This window comes from Prunus avium, chromosome 8 (assembly GCF_965620075.1).
Source record: "Prunus avium chromosome 8, drPruAviu1.hap1.1, whole genome shotgun sequence".
Classification (NCBI taxonomy): Eukaryota; Viridiplantae; Streptophyta; class Magnoliopsida; order Rosales; family Rosaceae; genus Prunus; species Prunus avium.
The window spans coordinates 34290032-34316912 of record NC_142291.1 but is presented as its reverse complement, the minus strand read 5'-3'; the positions used below and the strand labels follow the sequence as shown (position 1 = coordinate 34316912).

At 36.5% G+C, this 26881-nt stretch overlaps 3 protein-coding genes and 3 pseudogenes across 9 annotated transcripts; 2 read left to right on the top strand and 4 right to left on the bottom strand.

Moving 5' to 3' along the window:
• Window positions 1-1646: 1646 nt before the first annotated feature.
• LOC148292623 (uncharacterized protein At2g29880 pseudogene) lies at window positions 1647-2480 on the bottom strand (annotated as a pseudogene).
• Window positions 2101-11890, bottom strand: LOC110753970 (MATE efflux family protein). Of its 6 annotated transcripts, none has more exons than XM_088246337.1 (16): window positions 11524-11668; window positions 10875-11266; window positions 10086-10237; window positions 9840-9983; window positions 9523-9704; window positions 9135-9270; window positions 8523-8619; window positions 8336-8436; window positions 7905-8068; window positions 7592-7663; window positions 7345-7461; window positions 7151-7246; window positions 6914-7035; window positions 6533-6590; window positions 3224-3268; window positions 2101-2490 (listed from the first exon to the last, which is right to left on the bottom strand). In XM_088246337.1, exons 2-16 carry the CDS (start codon window positions 11234-11236, stop codon window positions 2488-2490), a joined length of 1851 nt encoding a protein of 616 aa, XP_088102463.1. In that variant the 5' UTR covers window positions 11237-11266; window positions 11524-11668; the 3' UTR covers window positions 2101-2487. The 6 variants fall into 6 exon arrangements, with proteins under 6 accessions (XP_088102463.1, XP_088102459.1, XP_088102460.1 ...); XM_088246333.1 differs by lacking the exon at window positions 11524-11668 and adding an exon at window positions 11675-11890 and having other exon boundaries at window positions 2103-2490; XM_088246334.1 differs by lacking the exon at window positions 11524-11668 and adding an exon at window positions 11675-11890 and having other exon boundaries at window positions 2103-2487.
• LOC110767923 (putative flavin-containing monooxygenase 1) lies at window positions 3616-5880 on the top strand (annotated as a pseudogene). Its single transcript, XR_015826614.1, has 5 exons — window positions 3616-4065; window positions 4102-4366; window positions 4498-4673; window positions 4759-5124; window positions 5261-5880. The product of XR_015826614.1 is annotated as a putative flavin-containing monooxygenase 1 (transcript).
• Window positions 11891-12748: 858 nt separating the features above from the next.
• LOC110753973 (plant UBX domain-containing protein 1 pseudogene) lies at window positions 12749-13511 on the top strand (annotated as a pseudogene).
• Window positions 13512-13562: 51 nt separating this feature from the next.
• On the bottom strand, window positions 13563-15776 carry LYM2 (lysm domain GPI-anchored protein 2 precursor). The gene is made up of 4 exons (XM_021954965.2): window positions 14918-15776; window positions 14265-14385; window positions 13989-14173; window positions 13563-13822 (listed from the first exon to the last, which is right to left on the bottom strand). Exons 1-4 carry the CDS (start codon window positions 15597-15599, stop codon window positions 13719-13721), a joined length of 1092 nt encoding a protein of 363 aa, XP_021810657.2. The 5' UTR covers window positions 15600-15776; the 3' UTR covers window positions 13563-13718.
• A 1584-nt stretch (window positions 15777-17360) lies between these two features.
• Window positions 17361-21539, bottom strand: GPAT9 (glycerol-3-phosphate acyltransferase 9). The gene is made up of 12 exons (XM_021954964.2): window positions 21319-21539; window positions 21150-21207; window positions 20799-20917; window positions 20494-20593; window positions 19933-20028; window positions 19716-19812; window positions 18982-19069; window positions 18780-18876; window positions 18533-18618; window positions 18072-18191; window positions 17868-17966; window positions 17361-17676 (listed from the first exon to the last, which is right to left on the bottom strand). Exons 1-12 carry the CDS (start codon window positions 21438-21440, stop codon window positions 17628-17630), a joined length of 1131 nt encoding a protein of 376 aa, XP_021810656.1. The 5' UTR covers window positions 21441-21539; the 3' UTR covers window positions 17361-17627.
• Window positions 21540-26881: the final 5342 nt, after the last annotated feature.

Sequence of the window (26881 nt, the reverse complement as noted above, 5' to 3'; positions counted from 1 at the left end):
TACTAGGCTGCAGACACTTGGTTCAAACAATGGAATGGAGCCATAATAAAAAAGCCAATAAAAGTCAATTGCTTAAAGTTGTGGGCACTTGCATCAACGATAATAGATACGAGATCAAATGGAATGGAACAATAAATAAAAGCAAACATTCAAAGTTACAAGAGTCAATGAAAAAGATAACAAAGAAAGACAAGTTAAAGTAAAAGCCAATAAAATTTTCCCAATCTTTTAATAGCCAATTTGATGTAGCTTCATGTCCTCCTAAGGCCATCCCCAATGGTTGGGGCTCTAAAAAGGGTTTATAGAGCCCCATTTAGAGCTCCGATGGAATCTTTGGGGCTCTAAAGGAATCTCTCCCACAATGGGGGGCTCTATATTCATGGCGGGCTATATATTTTTTTATGATGTAATTTGATTTACATGGTTTTTTTTTTTTTGGTTAACTATTTTACTTTAATGTTTATTCATGTTATGTTAGTTTTTTTTGTGTGAACATTTCAACCAAAAAAAAATCAAAATTTGGACAAGATTTGGAAATCAACATTTATTTCATAGATACAATGGTCATCCCAAAGTTGGATATGGATCCCTTGCATTATGGCTTTCCACCCCTCTCTTATCTACATTGTCAGATAATAATTGTGGTAGGCATGGTGATGTCCCCTTTGTTATGGCCTTCCATCCCTATGCCTTTTACTTTTGTCATTAAATTAAACAAACTAGAACATTTTTAAGATAATAAAACAAAGTACAATGGAATTTAAATAATAGAACAAAGTACAACGGAATTTAAATAAAACAAACTATTAAACTATTCTAGAAATCATCATCTTCTGGGAGTTGGGGACGATAGACTTCATCCTCAAAGTGGGGACGATAGACTTCATTTTGGCCACTCTTGTTCAACCTTGCCACTTGAGTAAGACACTCGGAGAATTTGTTGCACAATTGGGAGATGTTCGTCCAACGCGATTTCAAGCTCTTTGATGATCTAACTTCTTTGGCATCGGGATGAAATTGTATGAATTGATCTCTTATTCGATTCCACATTGTGCCACTTGATTGACAATTCCCGATAATTGGATCTTCACTAATGATTATCCAAGCTCGGCATAGAGCAACATCTTCATCGATGGAGTAATTTGCACCTTTTTGCTTCGAACTTTCGGCCATTGGTGGAAAAGAGATTAACACAAAAAATTACAAAAAATTAAATAATCTAGTGAGTGAAAAAATTTGACAAATTGAGCAAGAGAAAGATGTTGTGGTGTGTAAAAATTATGAGAGATATGATGGATATTTATAGGGAGAATTGAGTTGCAAATCTATTTATTAAAATAAATTTTTTTTTTTATTTAAAAAAAGAAGACAAAATGGCCGTTTATATTCGTTGAAATATAGCTGTTGGGCAAAAAAATTTGCCCGTTTTTTTCCGTTGAAATAAAGCTGTTGAAACAACTTTGCAAATTTGTTTTATATGGGCCAACATGCAAAGAACGTGGGCCAGCAGCAAATCAACAATCAAATTGAAGGCAAGTATGCCTTGTACAGTCGCAGGCAAGTGAGAAATAACACAAAAGTGGGCTGCAGCTTTTTCAATTGGTGGGTCCCACTCGGTTTCAGGGGCTTCAACCATGGTCACACATTTAGCTACTGCTCCGGCTGGGCATTAGCATTTTCTCGTTGCTGCTCTTGGGTTTGAACAATAGGTTCCAAATTATCTTCTTCATTAACTGGTAATACTGAAGATGAAGATTCGTCTGTTGGTTCAATTGGAAATTCATAAGAATGACACTCTTTGCGAAGAAAGTTATGTTGTGTAGCACAAGCTCTGCTTGTGTCTTAAATGGAAATGGAGGCGCTGACTTAAAAATTGTGAATCGTGATTTAAAAATGCCAAATATCCTCTCAATCACATTCCTCAATGACGCATGGCGAAGATTGAACAATTCATTTTCATTTTGAGGGTCATTACCATGACCTGCAAAATCTTGGAGATGATATCGCACACCTCGAAAAAGAGCTAAAAATTGGCGCCGATTAGGAAATCCACAATCCACTAGAAAATATTTACCTAATTATATATACAATACATTTAAAAGATTATGAACTAAGCTCACCTTCAAGTAATCTTTCCATACTTCATCACTAGCAGTGAACGTCTTTGCAATTGGGTCCCACCCAAAGCCAGAGTTGTTACGCATAAGCGTAGACATCTTGTTATATTGCTTCTTAAACCACTTCATTCGACTCAAGTAATTATTATAAGTTTTTGGGAACCTAATTTTCGCATTAAGACGATGAAGTATCAGTCTTTCTACATTTTGCTTGCTAAGTGACCCATTAGCATCACGCAATCCACTATTGATAGCATCCACCAAGAGGTGCAACAACTCATTGATATTGTCCATGGTCCAAGATTCATAGTTCTCTTTCTCTTTGCCCTTTCCTTTGTTATTTCCTTGTTGTGAATCCCCCATTAAATTACTACTACAACATATGTAAGAAATTTATTAGTTATTTCACAAGAATACATATCATACCAAACAAGAAAAGAAAAGAAAAGAATTTCACTCATGTTTTCTATTTTCTATTTTCTTTCTAACTTTGGTAAATATTAGTTGGATACCAAGAAAGAAAGGGAGTACTGGAAAACTGATTTACCACCGACAATAATAATGCTGAATGAAAAAGGAAATCTCCTTAATGAAACCCAACAACAATAATAATGCAAAACCCGTGCTTCAAGACCCAGTCAGTTCTCTCTATCTCTCTCCATACAATTCAAAACCCAACAACAATAATAATTTTGCTTCAAGACGACACCAAACCTGGACTCTTTTATTTTATTTTTTTTTGTTGGTTGGTAGATAATTTTGCTTTTGTACACTTCCTATCAGCATGGTTAATGGAAGTAGCTCTCTAGTCAATCTCAAACCCACATATAAACAATCAGCATGGTTACGAAGAGTCAACAAACCACATATAAACAATAGCATTCCTCCCAACAAATCTTGTTCTTTCTCGAAGGGCCATAGGCACAGAATCAACAAACCACATATCAGCATGGTTAAGAAGAGTCAATAAACCACTCCATACGCCACATATAAACAATCAACAAACCCACGAAGTGCCATAGACACAGACCATAAATCGAAAAAGGCATATAACAAATATACAGACAATAAACACAAGAAGACATAGCACGAGAAGGAAGCAATACCTTGTTGAAGAGCTGTTTATCTTCACGAAGAGCTGTTCGTCTTCTCTAGCAGACAAAAAAAAATCTCACGTGAAAAGTCTGATGGGTTAGGGTGGGATTTTTTTATAGGGTTTGGTATTTATACCTCCCACTAAAAAGTCACACTAATTCCCTATTTAAAAAAAATCCTTCGAAATTAGCAAGTTTTTGAATACCAAAAGACTTTTTGTTACTTGTTTAAAGTCTTGATTGAATACCACTAGATTTGGACACCCTCTTTAAAAAATCCTATTAGTCCTGATTGAATACCACAAGACTTGTTTAGATTATTTAAAAGTCTTAATTGAATACCACAAGACTTATTTATCCCAAAATAGTCTTTTAAAATCCTAATTGAATACACCCCCCTTAGATCAAAAATGGGAAAGCAGGTGGCAATTATAGGAGCTGGGATTAGTGGCCTCCTTGCCTGCAAGTACACACTTTCAAAGGGCTTTCAGCCTATTGTTTTTGAATCTTCAAGCAGCATTGGAGGAGTATGGACAAAAACTGTTGAGACTACCAGGATCCAATCCCCTAAAGATTATTACCAATTCTCAGATTTTCCATGGCCATCTTCAGTGACAGAGGGCTTCCCAACCCAAAATCAGGTTTTGGATTACATCAAATCATATGCTCAACATTTTGACTTGCTCAAGCATATCAAATTCAACACCAAAGTGTGTGGGATTGAGTATGAAGGGCCATCGTCTGAGGATGAGATGCAACCTTGGAGTCTCTGGGGTGGCAACGGAGAGCCTTTCAGCTCCGAAGGTAAATGGAAAGTTGTAGCAGAAGACAAGCATGATTCCGAGGTTATTTATGTTATGTTATATAACTGTCAATGTTTTAGACTTTAGTCTTACTTATCAAGTATGAACAAGCAGATTCACCTGGTGGACTTTGTGATCCTCTGCCTCGGGCGATTCAGCGATGTTCCAAACATTCCTGATTTCCATCCAAACAAGGGACCAGAAGCATTTCATGGAGAGGTAATACACTCAATGAATTATGCCGACATGGACTACGTAAGTGCGGCTAATTTGGTGAAAGGAAAGCAAGTAACAGTTGTTGGGTTTCAGAAGTTTGCAATGGACATTGCAATGGAGTGTTCAAAAGCAAATGGTAATTTAAATATCACACAGAATTTGAATGTCACATGACATGAGGACAAGAAGTAGCACAGAAAATAGTTTGACCATTTTGTTCACAAGTTTGTGTTACATTTTCTTCTTAATTTATTTTCTGGTGCGCAGGGGTTGAACTTCCATGCACAGTCATATACAAGACAGAACACTGGAACCTTCCTGACTATCTTCCATGGGGGTTGCCCCTGGCATACCTGTACTTTAGTCGCTTCTTGGAGCTCTTGGTTCATAAGCCTGGTGAAGGCCTCCTACTCAGTCTCCTGGCAACAATTCTTTCACCTCTGGTAAACTTTATTTTGACAATCATAAATTTATAACCCTTTTGTTTGTGATGCTTATTAACTAATTAACTTTCTAATGATTGAGCAGAGATGGGCATTTTCGAAATTTGTGGAAAGCCATGTAAATAAGAAGCTTGGTTTAGCCAAGTATGGTATGGTACCTAAGCATAGTTTCCTTCGAGAGATCAGCTCTTGCATGATCGCAACGGTACCGGAAAAGTTATTTGACCGGGTCCAAGAGGTGAAGCATCATACTGAAAAAGTCTCCCAGCAGCACCTTCGGCTTTTGCCAAGAAGGCATTTTGGTTGAAGGTGAAAGCTCCCCTGTGAAGACAGATTTGGTCATAATGGCTACTGGATTCAGAGGTGAGAAAAAGCTCAAAGACATCTTTGTGTCCCCAACTTTTCAGGACCTCATAGTCGGTTCACCGGAGACCATATTGCCCCTCTACAGGTTAGCTTCTGTTCTCCATAGGTCTAATTCTGTCAGATACTAGATCAGTAAATGCGGTACAAAATTATTTTAGTTCGGAGTTTTATTTGCTACAGCATTTTAATATGGTAGCTCGGTATTATTTTATTTCAATCAGGGAATGCATACATGGAAGAATTCCACAACTAGCTGTAATTGGATTCTCCGAGAGTATTTCCAACTTGTTCACCTCTGAGATGAGATGCAGATGGCTTTCAGAGCTTCTTGCAGGCACATTTAAGCTTCCAAGCATAAAAGAGATGGAGAAAGATGTGGAAAAGTGGGACAAATACGCAAAGCGATACGCTTCTGGCCAATACTATTGGAGATCATGCATCGGCGCCCTGCATCTGTGGTACAATGACCAGTTGTGCAAGGACATGGGATGGAACCATAAAAGAAAGAAGGGAGTCTTTGCTGAATTGTTTGAGCCTTATGGACCAATGGATTATGTTACCTCTTAAATGTGGTAGCAGTGACATAAAAGATGATTCAATGTTCCTTTTCTTTGTCCAAGTTTTTCCTTGTATTTTAGAAGCATAAAGGCTTATGCTAGAATTTCAAAAATAATGGCTGAGGAAACCAGACAGATGTGCAACTATATTTGCAGGGCAAGGCTTCCTAGCTTGAAGGAACTCAAGAATCTCTGCCCACATAAATTTGTAGATTTGAATTGAATCCAATTTCTAGTTTTGTTATGCATGAAAAAGTTCATAGTTTCAAATGAATTTGATTTCTAGTTTTGTCTTTGCGTGAATAAATTCATAGTTTTCCAATTAATTCAATTTCTAGTTTTGTTCTATAAGAACACATTCACATTTTTCCAATGAATTTAATTTCTTTCTTCGCGTGTCATGCGTTGTATTTTGGAAGTTCTCATCTAAGTCGTATGGTGGACCAGCATATGGAGACAAATAAATATTTTTTATTGACTATAAACATTAAAAACATTTAACAATAATTTACAAGAATAAAAAGTAATGTTTAGGTTCTTTTTTGTACTAAAAATTATGACTAAATAAAAAATGTTTACTTAGCTAATACGAATGGTAATCCAAACCAAAGCCGCGATTTACAGCTGAAACCTCTCTCCGGCTTATGGGAAACACTCAAATGGCTAGCTGAAAAAGAATTGTATCTTGTTTAGGGCACATTCTAAAAGCTGGAAACATGTTCATATAAAATTCCATTTCTAAAATGTTGTCTTCTAATAAGATTTCCAACCAAAATCTTTGCATTCGAACTTCAGTACACATTCTAACTAGTCATTCGAGGGAGAGAGAGTAAAAATCTTTGCAGCATGCGAAAGAAGAACAGAAGTGACAATTATACAAAAATCCAAACAGCTCAGTAAAGTTACATTGTTAGAAAATTATGGATGTCCACTAACCTGGGCTTTCTGAATGCCCGTGTGCACAAACCACCACGGACCTGATTTTGACAGAAATCTGAAAGGAGAACATAAGATAAATAAGATATGAATAAACAGCAACAAAGATGGTGATGATGCTGATAAATAAAAAACCAAATCCAAACGATCATTTTGCCTTCCCTACAAGAAAAAGAAGCAAATGCCATGTTCATATTTTGACTACAGGTAGATCAGTCTGTAGCATATTATACTAAACTACAAATCGGAAGAAAAAAATGCATATTCTTTTCAATTATGCTCATATATCACATAAAAAACACTGACAAGAGGATCCTTGAAATAATTCTCATCAAAACTTATACACCAGCAACTTACAAAATTTGACATAGTATAGATTACCTGGCATAGCCTGCCACAGCACGCAAGCCCATGAAGAGAGTTAATCCCAACCAAACCCCATGAAGGCCAAGAATAGAAGGAGCATATAGCAAAAATGCGCAAGATATTGCTCCCACTACCATCTGTTATAAATAGAAAATTTATCAAAGAAACAATCAACATGTACAACTTTCATAGCCAAAGTAAGAATAAAGACATGACTGGATAATTTCGACTCTTTTTAAGGAAGTAACTTACCATGGAGCGAGCTGCATATGCAAAATCTGAAACACCGTAATGGAGACCATCGAAAACATAAGCTAGAGCATTCAATGGCTGACTAGCACTGAAAAACTGTGGAAAATTAGACAACATCATTATCCGTATTAAAGACATTTGCATTTGAATATAGCCATACTAATAGATCACAAAACATAAATTTGAATACGTACCAACATCCCAGATCTGACAAGTACTAATACTTCAGGATCTTTGGTGAACAACGTAGCTAAAGAACCAAAAGATAATCCCAAAATTACAGACAAGGAAACACCTGTGAACAATCCTATCTGGAAAAACATCCACATAGTTTATCATATGAAATCAAGAAACTGCATATGCAACATAACAAAACTACACCAAACATCAGTCAGATCTGGGAGCATCCATGTAATTATAGATGATACAAAAAAGCTGTACCTTTAACATGAAGTCAGCAACTTCTTTCACAATTTTGTATTCACCTTTAGATAAATAACTAGCAATCAGGGCCTACAAACAAACACATTTTAGCTTTGTAAATTTGATGCCAAATGCAAAGACACACACTTCTTCACAAAACCCCAATTTGCAGACAAAAATCTGTGAAATTTGGTCCAGTTAAAATAGGAAAAGAATTCCACACTCGGGGTCAAGTAAAACTGAAAGTTAGACTTCACCCATTGATTGATTTGGATCACCAAATGGAAATGAGTAGATACGAACTGCGATGATAAAATGAGAAAGAGCATACCTGACCAGATGCAGCCATTGCATCAGTTAGAAGGGATACAGCCAACCAAACCTGTATACATATCTGATGAGCAGCCATAGCTACTGGACCTTGACGAGCAGCCATTGATGTTCCCAATGTCAAGGTAGCAACAACAGCAAGAGTTCTTCCAATAAGAAAACCACCTGTATCATCCCAGAGTTGAAAACGAAGACGAGAGAATTATCTCTGGAGTAAAGAAAGAGGTTTAACTAGCATCACAAAGACAAAATGAAACATTAAGACACACACTGTCCAGATACATGCACTGCTCAATCAGAAAACAAAAAAGGTCAATTATTATGATAGTGTTGATAGTCAAGCAAATAATTGAAGCAGAACACTGGAAAAAAGGCATATATTTTCAGATATATGAGAGGGTAAAAGTTTAAAGAAAAAGAAAAGGAACTTACCAGATTTTATGTATCCACCAAATTGCAATGATCCCACCTTTGGAGGCAATAGTATAGCTCTCTTATTTAAAAACCAGATCATTAAAAAGGTGACAGTGTATCTGAAAACAGAAATTCCAGAATATGTTCATTTGCGAGGTAAAGCAAAAAAGGAATATTAACAGAAACTGTATTGAAAATCACATACTGAGATATAACAGTGGAAAGGGCTGCACCAGTTACACCCAAACCAAAATAATACATAAGGATGGGTAATAAAAATGCAGCTAGCAGATTACCAATACCTGCACAAAGAAAAATATATCAATTAACCAGATGGACCACTCAAGCTTAACTAAAGACAAACAGAAACCAACTAGTTGGGGACAAAGTTATAAATACATTATTCGAGAATAACAGCCCAGTAATACACACACACACACACACACATAGAGGTGTGTGCATGTGTGGTTGTAAGAAAATTGGATTTTCCATCAGGACACGAATCGCAAATATATAGCATTGGAATCGATAAAACTGTGTTACCCCAATTCCCCAGTGCTCTCCCCATCCACAAAAAATGGAATCAATATAATCAAGTTATCATTTATCTGATAGAAAAGCAACATCATGATAAGTAAATCAATTAAGGTATATAATTGTAAACATAAAACCATTGAATTTCAAAGCAACAGATTAAAAAATTTAGAAACAGATAAATGAACGTCTGTGAGTCTTATGACATGTGATATATGCATACCTCAATCACCAGAGGATCTTTTCACTAGAAAATTTCAATTATATATAACCAAACACTGACCTAGACATAGTACTGGAGTCTTTGTATCCTTAAAACCACGGAAAACTCCTTGAAGAGCCAAAGACGCTACAACTGCTGGAGCACCAAATGCTCTTAGTGAAAGAAACCGTTGTGCAGGAATGCGCATAGGTGAGTCCTGTGATATTCAAGAAAAAAGAAAAATCTTGCTTAAATAAATAAAATTACCCGAAAGTTATACTATCACCTGTTAAGTAACTGCACATACACTAGACCTACAAAATTGTATAGTAATTATTCACATAAATATGTAAACATGTATGTACACAGTACACACAGAAAACATATGTTTGTATGTTTATGTAAAGAAAGATAAGAAGAGGCAGATAACAAATCAGTATGAGCTGTAATTTCAGATCAGGGAACCTACCATTGATATGCCCATCATATTCAGAAACAATCCAGATCCGAAAGACAAGGCTACGGCCTCAAAAATCCCAATCCCCACTGATAATAGTAAAGCTGTAGACACTGAAGATAGCTGCTTTCTCTCAGTTACTCCATCAGTACGTTCGGGTTTACCATTAGTAATGTCTCCGAGACAGCCATTTTCTATACAATGATTAGCCGAATTCAGATTACGAATGGAGAAATTTTAAGTCACCTATGCCCTAATTTAGACATGAACCCTAACCAAATTTATGTACAACAAAGATCAGCAAGGAATTAAAAAAAGTTGAACTTCACCTGAAGTAGAAGCTTCACTTTCACTCTTTGCAAGGTCTTCAGCAACAAAAGATGTAGCAACACTGAGTAGAGGGATATTAAATAGCTTTGATATATAATTGAAGATGTTCATTGAAATACCAGCTGAAGCCAACTCCAGAGAACCTATGCAAAAACAAAAGGCCAAAAACATTGAATAAAAGCTCCAAAGTTAAATACATTATACAAATATTAGTCGTTGAACTCATTTAAAGGAGTGAAACATACCCAATCTACCAATGTAAGCAGTCTCCATTAGCTGTGCTAAGGGATCAATGGCCTGACCCAAAATTGCAGGTAAAGAAAGCATCAACAGCTCACGTTTGACATCTGGAGAATATGTTTGCCTGATAGGAATGTTACTCAACGATAAACAGGTACTGAAGAATCATTTACCCAAAACAAGCATAAAACAATGTTTAAGATAGGTATCAAATCTTGTATCCCCCATCACCTAAAACTAATTAAGAGTAATCATAAGAATTTCTGCCACTCACTGAAATAGACAGGACCAAGAATCTGTTAGCAATGTTTCACATATCAGCTTCACATATCAAGATAAAGTGAAAATAAACAACATCAGCGTGCTTGGCCTTGTAAGATCAAGAAGGACAAAGGAAGGGAGGGACTGGCTTTCATCAAAAGTAGAAAAACTTATCCAGAGCTATCATGCTCATATTACCATTCACTCTAACAAACCAGAGTTTTTACAAAATGATAAATTTTCTAACAAATTTGAAAGAAAAAATATGAATCTCTTTGCAAGGAAAATGGGCAGTTCAGCGTAGGCAGATCAGTATTAAGTAGTTTACAGAAACATAACAGTCCATTCCATTAACATGCCTATCTTATGTCCAATTATGAAGGGAAGAAAAATATATCCCATATTAGAAGAAATCATGTCAAACTAATGAAAGTAAGAGCATCAATTAAGAAAGAAAAAAAAGTCCCAAAACAATAAAAGAATAAAAGCACAAATTCACACATAACAAGTTCATGTAGGTTATAAGGTCTTACAGGTCATCACTCCCTCCATTTATGAGAGCTTGCTCTTCCTCTAAAGCTAACTTTTCCTTAACCTCAGAGGAACCGACACCAACTTCAGAACTCAACTGATTAGCCACCACTGGGAAACAAGGTCTTCGGCGACGTGTCAATAGCGGGGAGCCCAGTGCTCTGTGTGTAGCAGACAGACTACAACCCCCCCCAACATTGGCATTGCTCAAATCCTTCCTACCACTTAGTGCTCCAAATTTACCAGCTTCGCTTTGCTTCATTGAATTAAACAACCTTGCTTTCTTAGTTGTTGGGTTATGGTCACTGGATCTAGTGGTTAATCCGCCAGAAAGTGCGCCACCTCTGAATTGGGTAGCAGCCATTTTCACCAAGTATTGTAATTTCTTCAAAAACTAAACCAAAAAACCAAATTATAAGTTAAAATTTCCTAATACGAAGGGTTTGAGATCAATATAGTTTAGTTCTCAATCATGTAACAATAAAATTGTATATCGACCAACAAAAAGAACCAACTTTAGACAGCCAAACACTGAATACTATACATAATTCATATCCGTGAAAACCAAAACTCTGTTTCGGGAAAAGAAATTGAAGCACATTTGAAAACAGAGCATATAACTGCAAAGCATTGGCATAAATGCGTACATACCACGCAATTACACAGAATAAAGCGACGGCAGCAATTGGGAAAATGAAAAAGGAGTGGGCAGAACAATCTGTTTGATTCCCGGGAAATTTTGTAAAGGAACCAAGAACAAAAAAACCGAAAAGTAAAGAAGATGATAAGATAAAGGAGTTACCTTTGTATAGAGTGACTGTGAGTGAGTGACAGAATGAGAATTTTAGGGTTGTGGAGAGAGAAGAAGAAGAGGAAACCAAGGTTGGTTGAGGATTGAGAGATGGCGCCCAACGGTCCTACCTGTCCGGCGAGAGAGAGTGGTTTAAACTTGAAAGAGGCCCAGGTGGTCTGCGGTTGCGTTTACAAAACCTTAGCCATATTGCAAATAATGCCAAGTCCGGACTGACGAGGTTTTTCTTATAAATCATTGCTCTTCGGAGTTTAATTCAAGCACGTGCCACGTCACTGTCTTGCCTCACCATGTAACTACCTACCACTCCACGTGTAACCTAACTTCTCTTTTCTATTTTTTGGTACATGTGTGTAACATAACTTTCAAATCAAATTATGTAGTGTTAATTTTAATGATTTTGCAAGAGTAATTATGTAGTGTTAATTTTAATGATTTTGCTCTTGTAATTTTTTTTGGTTGATAGATTTTGCTCTTGTAATTGAGTGAAAATTGAACGACATGTCGAAAATGTAACAGTATTTAAGTGGTATGTATATAAAAATGTAGCAGATATCGAATCAAATTATGTTAATAAAAATCGAAACAAACTACACAAATCTTAATGCTCGTTTCAATCAATTGACGAAAACAAGAATTTCTCCTTAATGTTAAAATTGACAAAATTGAAATGATATTGTGGCAAATATACTTTTTTGGTTTGTTGGAATTGTGGCAAATCTTCATATACAAAGCAAAAGACAGAGAATGGTAAAACATTCAAAATACCATAAAATGCCATTGATTAATGCAAACATTAAGAATTGATATTATTAATTAAATGAGGATAATATGGTAAATTCACATCTTTTCATATTAAAAGAAAATTAAAAGAAAAATCAGATAATGAATCCTATTTTTATGGAACACAACTACCTATTATCTTTTTTAATTCTAAAATAAATTTAAATTTTTTTCAAAAAAGCCTCTCACAGCAACAAAAACGTGGCGGAGAGTAATGTTCATAAAAAAAAAGAAGGAAAGTTTTTTAGAGTAGGAATAAAAATAAATAAATAAACTTTATTGGTTCCTATTACCAACGGGAAAAGGAAAGTAAATGCTGCCGACCGTTAAGCTCTCTCTATATACAACATCGCATTGCAATTCTCTCCGTATTTGATTTTCTTGTTGAATTTGTTGGATTGAGTCTCAAGTCTCTAACAATGGCTGTTGTTTCTTCTCCAATCTCTTTCAAAAGACGGCGGCTCATCGGCAACCTTCATCACACGGTGGCCGAAGAAGCCAAGCGCAACCCTTCTGAGGAGGGTGCAGATGGGTTTTATGAGTTCACCGCAGAGGATTATTACCGGCTTCTGAAGACCAAGAAGGAAGACACGTTTTTGAAAACACAGAAGATGAGGGAGGCAGAGCAGGCAAAGTGCAGGTCAAGGTTGACCAAGGCTGTGATTAGGGTTAGGTTTCCTGATAATCACACATTGGAGGCAACTTTTCATCCGTCGGATAAAATCCAGAGCTTGGTTGATCATCTGAAGAAAGTTGCTGCTCAACCAGAATTACCCTTTTACTTATTTACTGCTCCTCCCAAGGAGGTGATCAGAGACATGTCAATGGATTTTTACTCTGCTGGGTTTGTTCCTGGGGCGAATGTGCATCTTTCATATGGTATACCTAATTAGGTCATTGATTAATCTTGTTATTTTCTTCTTTTATGTGTTTGCTTAGGGTTTAGGCCTAAACCTGTGTGTATAAATATGGGGAATTTCTACCCTGTGAAATTTGATTGAATAAAATTTTCATGTTTTATTTATGCCAAGCTATGGTTTTTTTATATTTCGTTGTTTACATTTTTTTTTTAATATAAAAAACATACAAAACTATATACCCTCTGAAAAGCATGATGGTGCTTTGTCAATAAATTTGATATTTTCTCGTTCCATTAAGAGATGTACAGAAGAATTACACTGTAGTTCTGTTTCCCCAACCTCTTAGAACAAGCAAAGAGTAGACGATGTCGTCGTAAAAAGTTACCGGCGTCTCACTGAAGAACATGAAGAAGAAGAAGCGCCAAGTGAATTGCCGCGAAAAGGAAGCTCCAACTGGAGCCTTGCAAACCCATCCTTGAAGCGTTGTTAGGAGGAGCTGTTTGCCAACAAAAGAAAAGATGTCAGCAAGTTCAAAATTTAGATAAATGCATATGTTGGTGATGTCACTGCTGTGTAGGTTTTGCTTATTTCTAGTCATCTAGGCTTTGTCAATTTGTATCGACATTAGAACTTCAAAATGAAACAGAGTGAAGTGAGCTTACCTGCACAAGTGGACTGTGTTGTCAGGGTTGTAAGAACATCGGTCTTGTTAGTATAACCAGCATAGGTACAGGTTGTTTGATCGCAACCGGAAGTCGTGGTGTTGCCAAGGAATAACTGACTCGAACCCTGGCATTGCATCGCAGGGCATCCAGTTGAATTCACAGTAGATGGCTCACATTGCAAGCTGTGCAGAGATGAAAGTTTGCATAGATTGTGAGAATCCTCTAATGGAAAAATGAAAGCAAACATAACAAACTAGTAAGAAACGCGCTTACGTCCAATTGCTCGCAGAACTACACTGGCATTTCACGCAGTTGTTGGCGGTGAAGACGTAGGTGTTGTTGGAAACAAGTAAAGGGGCATCTAATGAGTTATTCAATACCGAAGATGAACAAGCTGCAAAAACAAAATTGGGAACATCAGTCATTCTGCAACTAGAACAATTGGCATACTGCAAAACATTTGAAATAACAGATCAAGGAAAGCTTCAATCAAAGCAAGAGATCATCACTGCAAGCCGACTTAAACTAGCACGGAAGCGCCTAATCAACCGACGACGGTCTTACAAGAATCTCTCTGACTTTCTCTCCTCTTTATATTTCCACTCTAACAAACAATTCAAAGGGATGAAAAGTCCTCCCTCCAACTTTTCCATCAAAGCCATCTAAATTGGTGAGGAATAAAAAAAAAATAACTAAACTAAACTCAAAGCTTATCCAAAATTTCAATTTTTAAGTATCATGATGATAGTGATGTAACTCCATTTTAGTTATAATTAATACAAATGGGTTTTCATTTTTTTTCTCTTTTAAATATAATCCCCTACTTCAAAATCTCATTAACATAAGCTTTCTGGATTAAGCTTTTAGTTAATCCAAACCTAAAAAGGCAAATTACTTTTTTAAAATGGTGAAAAGTCAAAAAGAACCTTTGAGAGGAACATCGAGGACTTGATTGGCCTGAAGGGTCTTCGGATCCGCAATGCCATTGATCCTCAGCAGAGTCTCCTGGTCCGTCCCGTACCTGGTCGCGATTGCCTCCACCGAGCTCCCAGCTTCCACCACGTGTCCATAATGAACCACCCTCTCGCCGTTCACCTCGTCGCAGCTGCACGGCAGCGGGATCCACAGCTTCTGCCCGATTTTAATCAGACTCGGGTTGGGTATTTTATTCACCGCCGCAATTTCCTGGTACTTCACGAGCCTCGAGAACACGACCGTGGCGATGTGGTCGAGGTCGTCGCCGGGCTTCACGATGTACTGCGGGCGCTTGTTGGAGACGCCGGTGCCGTTGGAGCAGAGGCACTTGAAAGGGATGAGGATCTTTTGGGAGGCGGTTACGTTTTGGGTCGGGGCGGTGGAGAGGGGGAGGTTGTTGTTGGCTCCGAGAAGGGTGCGGAGGTGAGAGATGTTGAAGAGGGTTTTGATGTCGTTGAGGGTTGTGGTGTTTGCGGGGACGTAGTCGATGAGGGACTGGCAGGTGGTGGCGGCGGAGCAGTTGAAGGTGGCGGAGGAGGCGGGTGTGGTGAGAAATGAGAGGAGGAGGGAGAGGGTGAATAGGAGTGCGGGTATGGTGGGTGTGGAGGGAGAGAAAGAGAAAGAGAAAGCCATTGGTTTTGGTTTGTGGCTTTTGTTGGGTGAGGGGTTTAGTGGGGAGGGGGGGATTTAAATGGAGGAGAAGAAGAAGAAGACGACGATGAAGAGGAGGAGGAAAAGTAAGCAATAGGTTTTTTTTGAGCTGGTGTGTGTGGACTGAACTGGAAGAGACCTTGTTGACTGAGTGGGGGCCGTGAAAGACTTGGGACTTTGGAGTTTTTATTATGGGGTTGCGTAATACTATATGCAGTGGGGTCATGTACAGGAAATGGGACATTTTTTTTGCTAGCTTGTGTTTTGTTTTGATTAATCTAACTAACTGTTAATGAAATTTGAACTAAGATTCTTCTCCAATAATATAAAAAGACCCGTCTTTCAAATTTTATAAAACTCACGTATTTGAGCGGTTGATAACCAAAATACTCATCGATTTTACGGTACTTGTGTTCATAAACCCAAAGAAATTTTTTGAGTAGGTGGTTTAGAGTTTTAAGAAGAGTTAAAATAAGATGAGAGCTACATGTGTTGGGGTGTTTTTCTGGTGCAACATTGTGTTGTTGTGTTTACATTAGGGTACTGAATATTAGGGTTTAGGACCAACCCGTCACGCTATGATTATGAATATTAACAATGCCCATTACCCGGCATGTACGCAATAATTTCTATACAATTACGTATTTGTTATACATGAATAGTCGTACAAAAATTGTCTGTGTAATTATGTGTGTGTATGCATAAAATATTGCGTTGACCTACATATCGCAAGAACTTGTGGCAAATATCGTAGGGAGGAAAATGCAAGCCAAAGAGACATTTCCAAGCACGACCAATCGAGCAAATGATGGAGATGGTCAGCCCCTCAAAAAAAAAAAACAGACGGACAGAGAGACATGTAAAGGATCTGGTTTTCAAAGGGGTTTATGATTGTATGAAAGGACGAAGTGAAGTCAATCTACATCAAATCTGAAACGGCCGATTGCTTGTGGCGGGCAAATCAACAAGAAGGAAAATTCTTACATTTGACTTGTTTTTGGTTGGCTCCTAGGGTTTTCATTATTAAGTAAACTCTCAAAGTACAACAAAGATTGTGAGAGCTCTATCAATTTCCCCCTTTTTGAATTGGTTTTCTTTCTTTGGTGTGTGCTGACCCAGATGCAAGTTGAGTTCATATGTTAATTGGATGATTCGTGTTTGCCAAGTGGAATGGGTTGGGGTCTTCCTCAGCAAAGTCAAGGCTCTCGTTTTGTGAAACAGATTCCTCTGTGTGTTGTTTTATAAGAATTCCGTCCTCTTTGGGTCACCTATTTTATTTGCTTCTGTTTTTTTTTTAATTCTTAAATTAAATCTGAGTATGTTTACCACCAATATAGCCTATTTGTGATTACTTTTAGAATGATTAAAGCGCATTTAGAAACCAAAAGTGTTTCTGACAGCGTTAAGTAGAAAAACCTAAATTGCTTCTAGATGATAAACGCATTATTTTAGTACATTTTTGAAGCAGCATCTCGTCCTAGTATGTGTTTTTTCATGAATCACTTTCATGTGCTTTCTTCATAGCATTCCCAAATAGGTCACAAGTCATTTGGTTTCATTTTAAAGGGGTTTGATCCTGACCATATGGATCTTGGTTCATGGTTTAGTTTCATTTTAGGCCCTAAATCAAACCCAGATCAAGCCCTTGATGGACCTCCAAAGTCGAGTCTTGATTTTGCCAAACAGTTGTAAAGTGGTACATTCATGTTGACTAGTGCATTCAAATTAATCTTAACACAAAACTAGACCAAGAATTTTCCAAAAGATAACACAGCTATTTCAAGTTCCTACAAAATTTTGAGTAAACCCCACAGGAACCAAGCTTCGTACATCATGTGTATTCAACAAAACAACTGGGTAGGAAGATAGTAAGTTATTCATTTACTTCTTATATCAAACGCAGCTTCCTCTCAGGCTTCAACCAGTTACTCGAATGAAGAGGAAATTGAGTGTAGAACATGCACTCTGTGCTAAGAAAAAGTTAACTAAAAGAGTCGGAAGAAACACATTTCACTTTTCCTCTAGGCGCCGGAGCATGGACTCAGCAAAGCTTTGTTGCCTGCAAAAAGAAAATAACCAATAAGCCCTGCGATTGTGACTGCATTGTATAAGCTTTTATGCCTTATGTACACAAATACATGGAAAGGGTACAGAAGATGAATAGCTGTTTTTAGCTTCTTTTTTTCTTTTTTTCCTTTTTTTTTTATTCAGAAGAAAAAAAGGGCAAGAAGAAAAGTAAATTTGATTTACTTTCGCTCTCTGTGCTTTGGGCTTGGGCGAGAGTATTTCAGGTAACCATCCCATGGGACCTTCTTAAGTCCTGCACGCGTAGAAATTATATCTCTGACCCTGCATAAAAGGATCCAAACGAATGAGATAAACAAGACCATACCAACCGTGCAGGAGGGAGCATGTTGTTATTGATTACAAGTCCAGAGAAGAATGTTTTTTTACCTCTCTGCAAATTCAATGGGGGACTCCCCAGGCCTAATATTTTGAGGCTCCAAATACCACACATCACAAACAACAGCCCACGACGTCATAAGCTGTAGCAGATGCATTGTGAAGGACTGCCTGCAAAACAACATATTATTGGCATCACCAACTGCATATCACAATAGCCCAAAGGCCCCAAAACGTTGGTAAATGTCTCCAAAATCATGGATCCTAAGCACAACCAATGGATAAGTTCCATGGGATGGAATCTAAGTATCATGACTATGTTTAAGCATCACAGAAACATTTTAAGCCTTTGAATAGAATATTTACTCTTTTCTGAGTGGAAGGTGAAAGTCAACAAGAACTTTCTTGGTGATGTGAAAAACACAAGTGGTGATTCAAAAAAGGAAATTATTTTCTAAGCAAATACAAGTCACAGTGGATGTTAAATTAGTGTGTCATAATCCACTCCTTACTTTTTGCTGTTCCAAAAAGCATCAACGAAAATTTTGTTGTACTTGATTGCGACAGGGCAAACTGAGCAGCCAAGCTCAAATGCACCCTACATCATATAGAAAATGAAAGTTAGAGAACATTAAAAATACCAAGAACTTAATAAAAACATGTTCAGTACATATATGCCCTAAAGTGAAGATGAATATTATTTATAAATATATATATATATTTAAAACTGAGCAAAACTAAAACTAGAATACAGTTTACCTTCTTAAACATAACAGTGTAGTGATTGTTTACACATGTTCCTTCAGGAAATATAAGGAGAGGGTTATTGTCAACCCCCAGCACATGATCCCTTAATCTGAAAAAAGGAACAACTGTACAAGTTCGTATAACAATGACATGGACAATGGTGTGGTTAAAAAAAGAATAAAAAAGCTACTGTGCACTTTCTATTGGTTCTTACTTCTTTGCAACAATTTCCCGATCCTTTGCCTCTGAACGATTGAACCAAATACATCCTACACTCTCCAAAATAGTGCTTTGCAACAATCCTTCACAAGAAGCATAAAAGAAGAGAATCCTCAATTTGATTCCATTTCTTATGTATACATAAAAGTGAAAAACAAAACATAGTTTTTGTCATTCTAGATTGTTCAGAATCCACTCTTTCTGGTAAGAAACAATGGAAAAGTGCTGACAACCAAAAAGCTCCAAACCTCCTCTTTCAAAGTTCAAAATTAGCCAATTTTACTTGAACGACGTCAATGATCAATGCATAAGAAGAAAACTACTCCAGAAGGGACATTTCTTTGACTAAGAAACGGTAACACTATCACATTCATATTGTAACCTAGGAAAACAACAAATTTGCATTCAAAGCCAGAAAACTTCAATTCCATCAATGGCCGGAACAACCTACACATCTAAGATGGATCATTACTGTAGAAACACTACATAAACTGGACAAATCTAACCTAGCATTTTCAAAAATGAATCACGCGTGTTAATTGTTGAATTTCATGGATATGCATAACTCAAGTGTCCTTGGAATGTTTTGAACTTATGGCAGTCACACTTCCAATACATACATAAGCAATAATTTATGATAATGTTATAATACTCCAATTCTGATAGTTTTTAAAAATTATATAATTTTAATAATTAATTAAGGAAATGTATAGCAACATTGACACTGACCAACCCATCCAGGATGCTTTTGCATAATTACAGCAAATGCGGTCATTTGCTCTAAGATGATGAAATCAATCATGGAAGTGTGATTGGCCACAAAAACCTGCTCAAACCATGAAAGAAAAGCTCAAGTAAGGCATTCAAAAAATGAATATTGATCGTATAAAATGATACAGAAATACCATATGACATCTAAAAAAGGAAATTTATAGTTAAACAGTACCTGCTTAGGCCTCATGCTAGGCCGTGGCCCATGGTACTTTACAACCCCAGTCCAAGAGGCAACAAAGAAGCTACAAATCAACTCCACCAAACACCTCTGAAAAGAAAACAAACATCATAGCGTAATAAGTACCGGAGGGTCATTGCAGATGATTGAGTCACTAGTCATATAGACCATTGCTTCATTTTTCATGTAAGGATGGATTACTCATAAATTTTCCAGTCATTTGTGCCCTGTTTGGTCACTCTAGATAATTTTTCATGTGCCTTGCCATAAGTCATTGTTCTAACCAATGAGAAAGAAGAAGAAATTTATTTGCAAAAACACATTTCTACTACTTTTCAGAGTGCTTGAACAGATTCTATGAGACCTATATGACTAGAGCAATCTGTGAAGATTATGCAATACAACATCAATTGACCTGATGCCTACATATAGCAGGTAAAAAGACCCAACCTCACTGTCAGAAGATGGGAAAAATGCAATGCTGATTAACAAAAACGGAATCACATATTTTGGGAAGAAAACAGTTAAAGGAAAGTAATAGATAAGAATCTACACCTCTAAATTTTTTCTCAATTTATCATGGCCTTTCAGCAAGAAGTGCACTGGAATGAAGGACGAAAGGAAAATTATCCATCCGATAGTCAATACTAGAACCCTGCACAATTGATGGAGCTACATTAAGCGACTAAACAAACAATAATATAAGATCCCATAACCATGGAAGCAAACCCATACAGAATCAGTCAGAGTGATTCCGGTAAATTAAAATAGAATGAAGCAGCAATGGCAAGAATGTTTCATGCAATGGCAAGAATGCATGAAACATTTGAATTTGTCGACAGAAGATAAAAAATTCTAACCTCGCAGGAAATAGAATGAAGTATCGAACCACCACTCCAAAACACCACAAAGGGAACAAATACACATTCCAGTTCCATGGCTCTGGAGGATTCGACTTAAAGCACCGTGTGAATGAGTCCTGTTCATTTCCATTCACGATCATCATAGGAATTAACATAATCATGAACTAAAATTCGATAAAATTTTCATCTTCACAAAAATTGGCCAAATCAATGCAATCTAGAGCCCATTAATTACTCAGCTTCTAGCTAAAACACTAAATCATTTACTTTATCCCCATACAATCAGAGCTTAAATTGATTGAATATTCAATACAATGAGTAAAGTAATGAATCAGAGCGGGCACTTACATCGATAATGGCTCCAGCAGCCTCGGTAAGGGTAGGCGATATGTCAAGCAAATCACGCCTGCGAAAGTATATAAGTTGATGAAATTCTTGCTCATTTTCCCACGGTTTCTCGAGAACCAAACAGACAGAGCACAAACGAAATAGAAGAGAAGAAAGAGAGAGAGATTACAGGCGAAGCTTGCCGTGTGGTTCTTGTTGGATGGAGGCTCCGGAAGGGAGATAATCTTCGAGGTTGGGGCGATCCAGGTCCAATTCGGAGCTTGAGGAGTTGAGCTTCCCGGGGCTGCTCATGCTTTCTCAGCTCCTCACTTTCTTCTTCTTCTACTACTTCTGAGATTCGCTTCGGTTGTTTTCGTTTTTTTTTTTTGGTAAAAGGTTGTTTTCGTTTTTCGATTGTGTGTTTGTTAGTTTTTATTTTATTTTATTTTTTTATTGTGGTTGTTGATGTGGTTAATTTATTATGCACGTGGGAGCCCTCACACAATCCCTAGCAATGTAATTTGGGAGATTCACTATTATACCCAATATAGAAGTCCAAATTATAAAAAAACTCTACATAAAATAGACTTTAGAAACACATCTAAAGCTCATTTACAACATAACAAAAATGTTTTTAACTTTTTTTAAATTACAAAACTGTCATTGATTTCTTAAAACAAACCAAACCCCAAAACCTCATAAAAAAAGTCCAAAACACTCAATAGGGCATCAAAGTAATTTAATAATCAAAATTAAATTCAATATGGCCAACTATCATTTTTTGGGTATTTTTTTGGTTTGTTTATAGAAATTAAATGGTGTAGGGTTTATTTATAGTTTTAGTGCTAAGAATGGGTATATGACTAAATATCTCTTTTAATTTATGGAAATCCTAATTCACCAAAATACATTCACTTCTCTCTCTCTCTTTTTTCTGTCAGAAAGATCACTTCACTTATTTTTTTAATTGTTGTCCATTTATTTTTAATTAGATCAGTCTAATCCCTTTTTGGTATTTTCATCGTCGAAGCAAATTGCTTCATTTTGCATTCTTTAATTCTCAGTGAATTAGCTTAAGCACCCCAACAACTGTAAATTTTATACAAAATACCGCTCAATTAGTCCGTTGTCATGTTCTAATTGATTCTTAGTGTTTAAAATTATTTTCGTCCCATTCTTCGATTTTTCAATTCTATACATTCTAATGTAACATAAAATTGAAAAAATCAGAACAACCCAATTGAATCCCAAAACAATCCTTTTTTTGTTATGCAATGTTAAAATACAAAATAACAAAAATAAAAAGCAAAATGTCTTAATGCCAATGTCCCCAATCTAAGCTCTGCTCATCAGAGTCTTTTTTGTTGGGGGACCAAATTGAGAAAGAGAGACGGTAGCTTCTTCCATTGACTAATGGTTGTCTATGAAAGTTGAGATTGATATGCCGAGTGGCCTTGGACCAGTCAGCAGCCCGGATGCCTAAGAGATTGGTGACCGCCTAAACCATTGTAGGATTGCAATGTTTAACAGTTTGGATATGAATAGTTTGTAGACTGCATCCCCAATGCCTTCAATTAATTTGACCGCAAAGAAGAACCAATCAAACTAGGCTTGGGCACGGATCGGTTCAGAACGGTAGAAGGCTCTTCCGTTAACCAAACCAAAGACTTCGGTAGACCATTTTCTCTTCCGTTAACCAAAATCAAAGACTTTGGTAGACTTCGAATCGGTTAACTTAATATTCGGTTCGGATTGGCCGGTACACTGGTAGTACCGTAATAAAAACATACTAATAAAAATACCATTTATAATACTTTCACATAACATAAGTTCTTGAACAAATACACCAAATTATCCTTGTAAAATATAAAAATCCAATAGTCTAATTCATTCAAGTATGAAATCAAATAACTTAGTCACTATATCATTCATTCAAGTACTGGGAGCCACTTGTGTTTGTTGTTTGAACATTTGAGTGTTCTTTTTATTGAATTCTCTACATTTATGTAAATGATTTAGACATTTTTTCCATGTTGAATCCAACCATATAAAGAACATAAAATTTGGATCAATGGTTGGAAAGTTACAAGTAAAAAACGGGACAAAGGTCGAACCTGGAAAACAAAGGAAGTTCATAAATTCCTCTCTGACCAAAAAGTGCTACAGTACACGGGTGATAAAGAAGTGATACAATGGTGATAAAGCAGTGATACAATGGTGATAAAGAAGTGATACAGTAGTGATAAAGGAGTGATACAAAATGCTGATTGTATTTACCTTTGGTTTCTTGTTTTGTATTTAAATAATAAGATAAGTATAAATATCGGATCGGTACGGATTTCCGTCGGGTTAGGAATATTGTTTCCGTTAACCAAACCAAACATTTCGATACGGATCGGATCGGAATAATTAAAATTAAAAAATAATTATTTAACCAAATCAAACCAAACCGTCGGTACACGGATAATTCAAATGAGATGCCCACCCCTAAATCAAACCATCAAATTATTTACCCTAGCGGCACACTTTGACGCGTTAAACTTATCATCACCAACGTATGTGTGTGTGAATATTGCATGTCAATGGTGGTGGTCTAACTAAGCCCAAGTTATTTAGCCCATTAACGTTATGTTGGAGCCTTAAAAGTGGTTGCGATGAGATTAAGAAGATGAACTAGCCAAGTAGGGGTGGGCATCAATTCGGCCAAACCGATTAAATTATCTAATCTGAATCCCCGGTTTTATTTGACAAAAAAAGAAGTCAAACAATTCAAAATCAAACCTAATCGTAATAGTTCAGTTTGGTTGCTCTTTGAGCATTTATATATCCACAGAAATCGAATTGGACCGACCACTTATTTATTTTTATATTATTTTTATTTACATGTATAGTCTTTTTATTGGCTAATAACTAGATGGATGTTGAATTTTAAATTTGACGTATACTTTGAAGTAATTGATTTTTAGGTTGTAATTATATTAGTTATTGAAACTTTTAAGTTTGATGAGGTCTTGAATTTTATGATGCTTTGATGTGCTACTAAATGAAAAATAGTTATGCATTTTTCATTTGTCATCAACAAAGTTGAAAATATGCAAAAGGCAAAAAAGGATTGGTCCTAGGCCCATACCGCCCAAACGACACCAACAACAACAAAAGGATTGGTTTCTTTCTTCAATGATTTTTTTTTTATATAAAAAAGTTTAAGATGAATCAAATAGTTCATTTGTAATCGATTTGGCCAGAATTTAAGAGTAAAACCAATCTAATTGGACCGTACTCACCCTATAACTAAGCAATCTCAAATTTGGAGAAAGACTTCTATGAAATGGGAATAACACTATTTTATTATCTATGGTCAATAATGTTATGACACGCATGATAACACTTCTATGTAGCATAGTATTATTGGTCGGAGATAGCAAAACAGTATTATCTCCATTGCAACTAAGTTTTTCTTCCAAATCCGAACTCCTCTGTTATTCTATTGTATTTTATACGCTAATTTTTTCTTTATATATATTTTATTGGCTAGCTTCACTAACATTTTTACCCTTTACATTTGTCGTCAGGATCGGGGTGGTATCAAGTATCACGTGAAGCATTACACTATACAGAGTAGGGTTGAATAATTCACATGGTAGTGCGCAACTTGCTTGACAATATAAGATGGGGGTTTCGGCTGAGAATGCATTTTTAGGCTACAAAACAATTGAATGTGACAAAAACATATCATTCACATTTACGACTACCTTTTTATTCTAAGCTTGCAAACGCAAGCAAGCTTTAGCATAAGTAACTAATACAACCAAACACTGCACGTCTGAACTAGAGCAGTGTGTTCATCTCCTTGTATTCTAGAGTAGTTTAAAATATCGATGTATAAAAAAAATAATGTAATACCCCGCATAGCAAAGGATTTATAGATCAAGTAATTAAGAGCATTTATCCGTGCATTAAGGGACCTAGGTAAAAGAAATTTCAAACTCCATTCATGAATACAACGAAACGACGTTAAAAATCAAATAGCCAAATCTTAAAGCGTGTCATCTTATCAAGAAAAACAATACCTACATGAAAACGAAAAAGGTGTGAAACCAAACTAATGTGCCCGTCTTCACAATTATAGGCATATGGAATAATCTTTAGGAATTTGTGAGTCTCACACTCTTTATGTAAGAGGCAAGCACAACACGTTAGCTTTATAAAAGTTTTACTCATACATGTATAAAGTCCAATTCAAACTTTATAAGCGTAATTTTTGTTGTCGAGGGAGATAAGGTTGAGCTTGTGGAGTCTAATTCTAAAATTGTTTGTGGTGCGTATATGTCAAAAGAAACTTATTTTTCTTTGAAATTAGGCATTTTGGAGTCTAATCGTGTTACTTACAAAAGAAAACGACCCTTCTTTGACACCCTGAATTGTGCAATATCCATGGCCTATTTTAATTCGAAGCCTTATTGCCACGATAACGCTATGATTTTGCTCACCTTAAATTTCTGACAATATATTCATAGAAGAAAATGAAGCATGTTTTGTGCATTTGTGGCATTAACCATCTCAACTAGCGAAATATTTCTGACACTTTATTTCTAAATTAAGAGATAATTATTATCTTGAGATATGTTACGGTCAATCGTCTATATAAACTCACGTTATAAATTTCGCACAATTATGAGTAGGAGATTGACACAAGCAAAACCCTCATTCCCATCATAGAGAAGTTGGACCACAGGTTCAAAGGAGCTTTTGCATAGATAGGCTTCTAGATCTCCAACAGCCCAAACTGTCAAATCTCTATTATTTGTTATGTCATTTAAAATGCTGACAAAATGGTCCCTCCCTAATCATCTTTCTTTCCCTTTCAGTTACCCGTGTGGTTAACTAATCACCATCTCTGCCTCTTGACATTTTCTCATTTTCTCCTTCTTCCTTCTTCCTTCAACTTCTTAGTCACCAAGTACAACCTACCCTAGCCAAGCGTTAGGTACATCATGCATCCCCAATAATTATAATTAAATTATCTTTCAACTAACCCCATTAACTAATATAATCAGTCAATTATCTTTATTTATACCTAATTATTTATACCTAATTAAGAACTAATTAAGAAAAAAAATTGTGTTCGCACCCTAATCTGTGTCCTTATCAGATAAAACCCAAATAGGCACACAAAATAATCCACAAAACACAGAGTTCAAGACTTTGTTTTCCTCTAAATTTATACCCAACTTTTCTTATTATTATAAGTTTGGTCAAATCTTTTTAAGATAATTACGTTTTGACCAATGACCATGCTGATGATCCGTTTCGTCGTTTGATTTGTAAACCGAAACCACCAGGTTTTAGAAACGTCAAACACACTAAACGACAATAAGTACGCACTTAAATCACATCGTAAATCGTTATTAACAAGTCCTAAACGACAATTAGAGGGGCTACAAGAGCAGCACCACGCTTGCAGAGGCACGTGAAAGTATCAATCGCTCCCGCTTCGACAAAAGGCCGGCTTTTTTCAGTGATGGAACGGCTGAGGCACGCGCTTGGGCTGGGCTTTGGAGTCCATTTGTCGTCGGAGGAAATAAAACAAATAAAGAGAGGAAAGGTCATTGAGCACGTGAGTTGCACGTGAGGAGTGACGGAGAAACAAAGATCTTGCCGGAAATAAATAAAGATTGTTGGACTTTGTGTGTATAGCGCTCGTACCAAAGTTTTAGGAATCGTTTAACTCATCCCACACTACACATCAAACA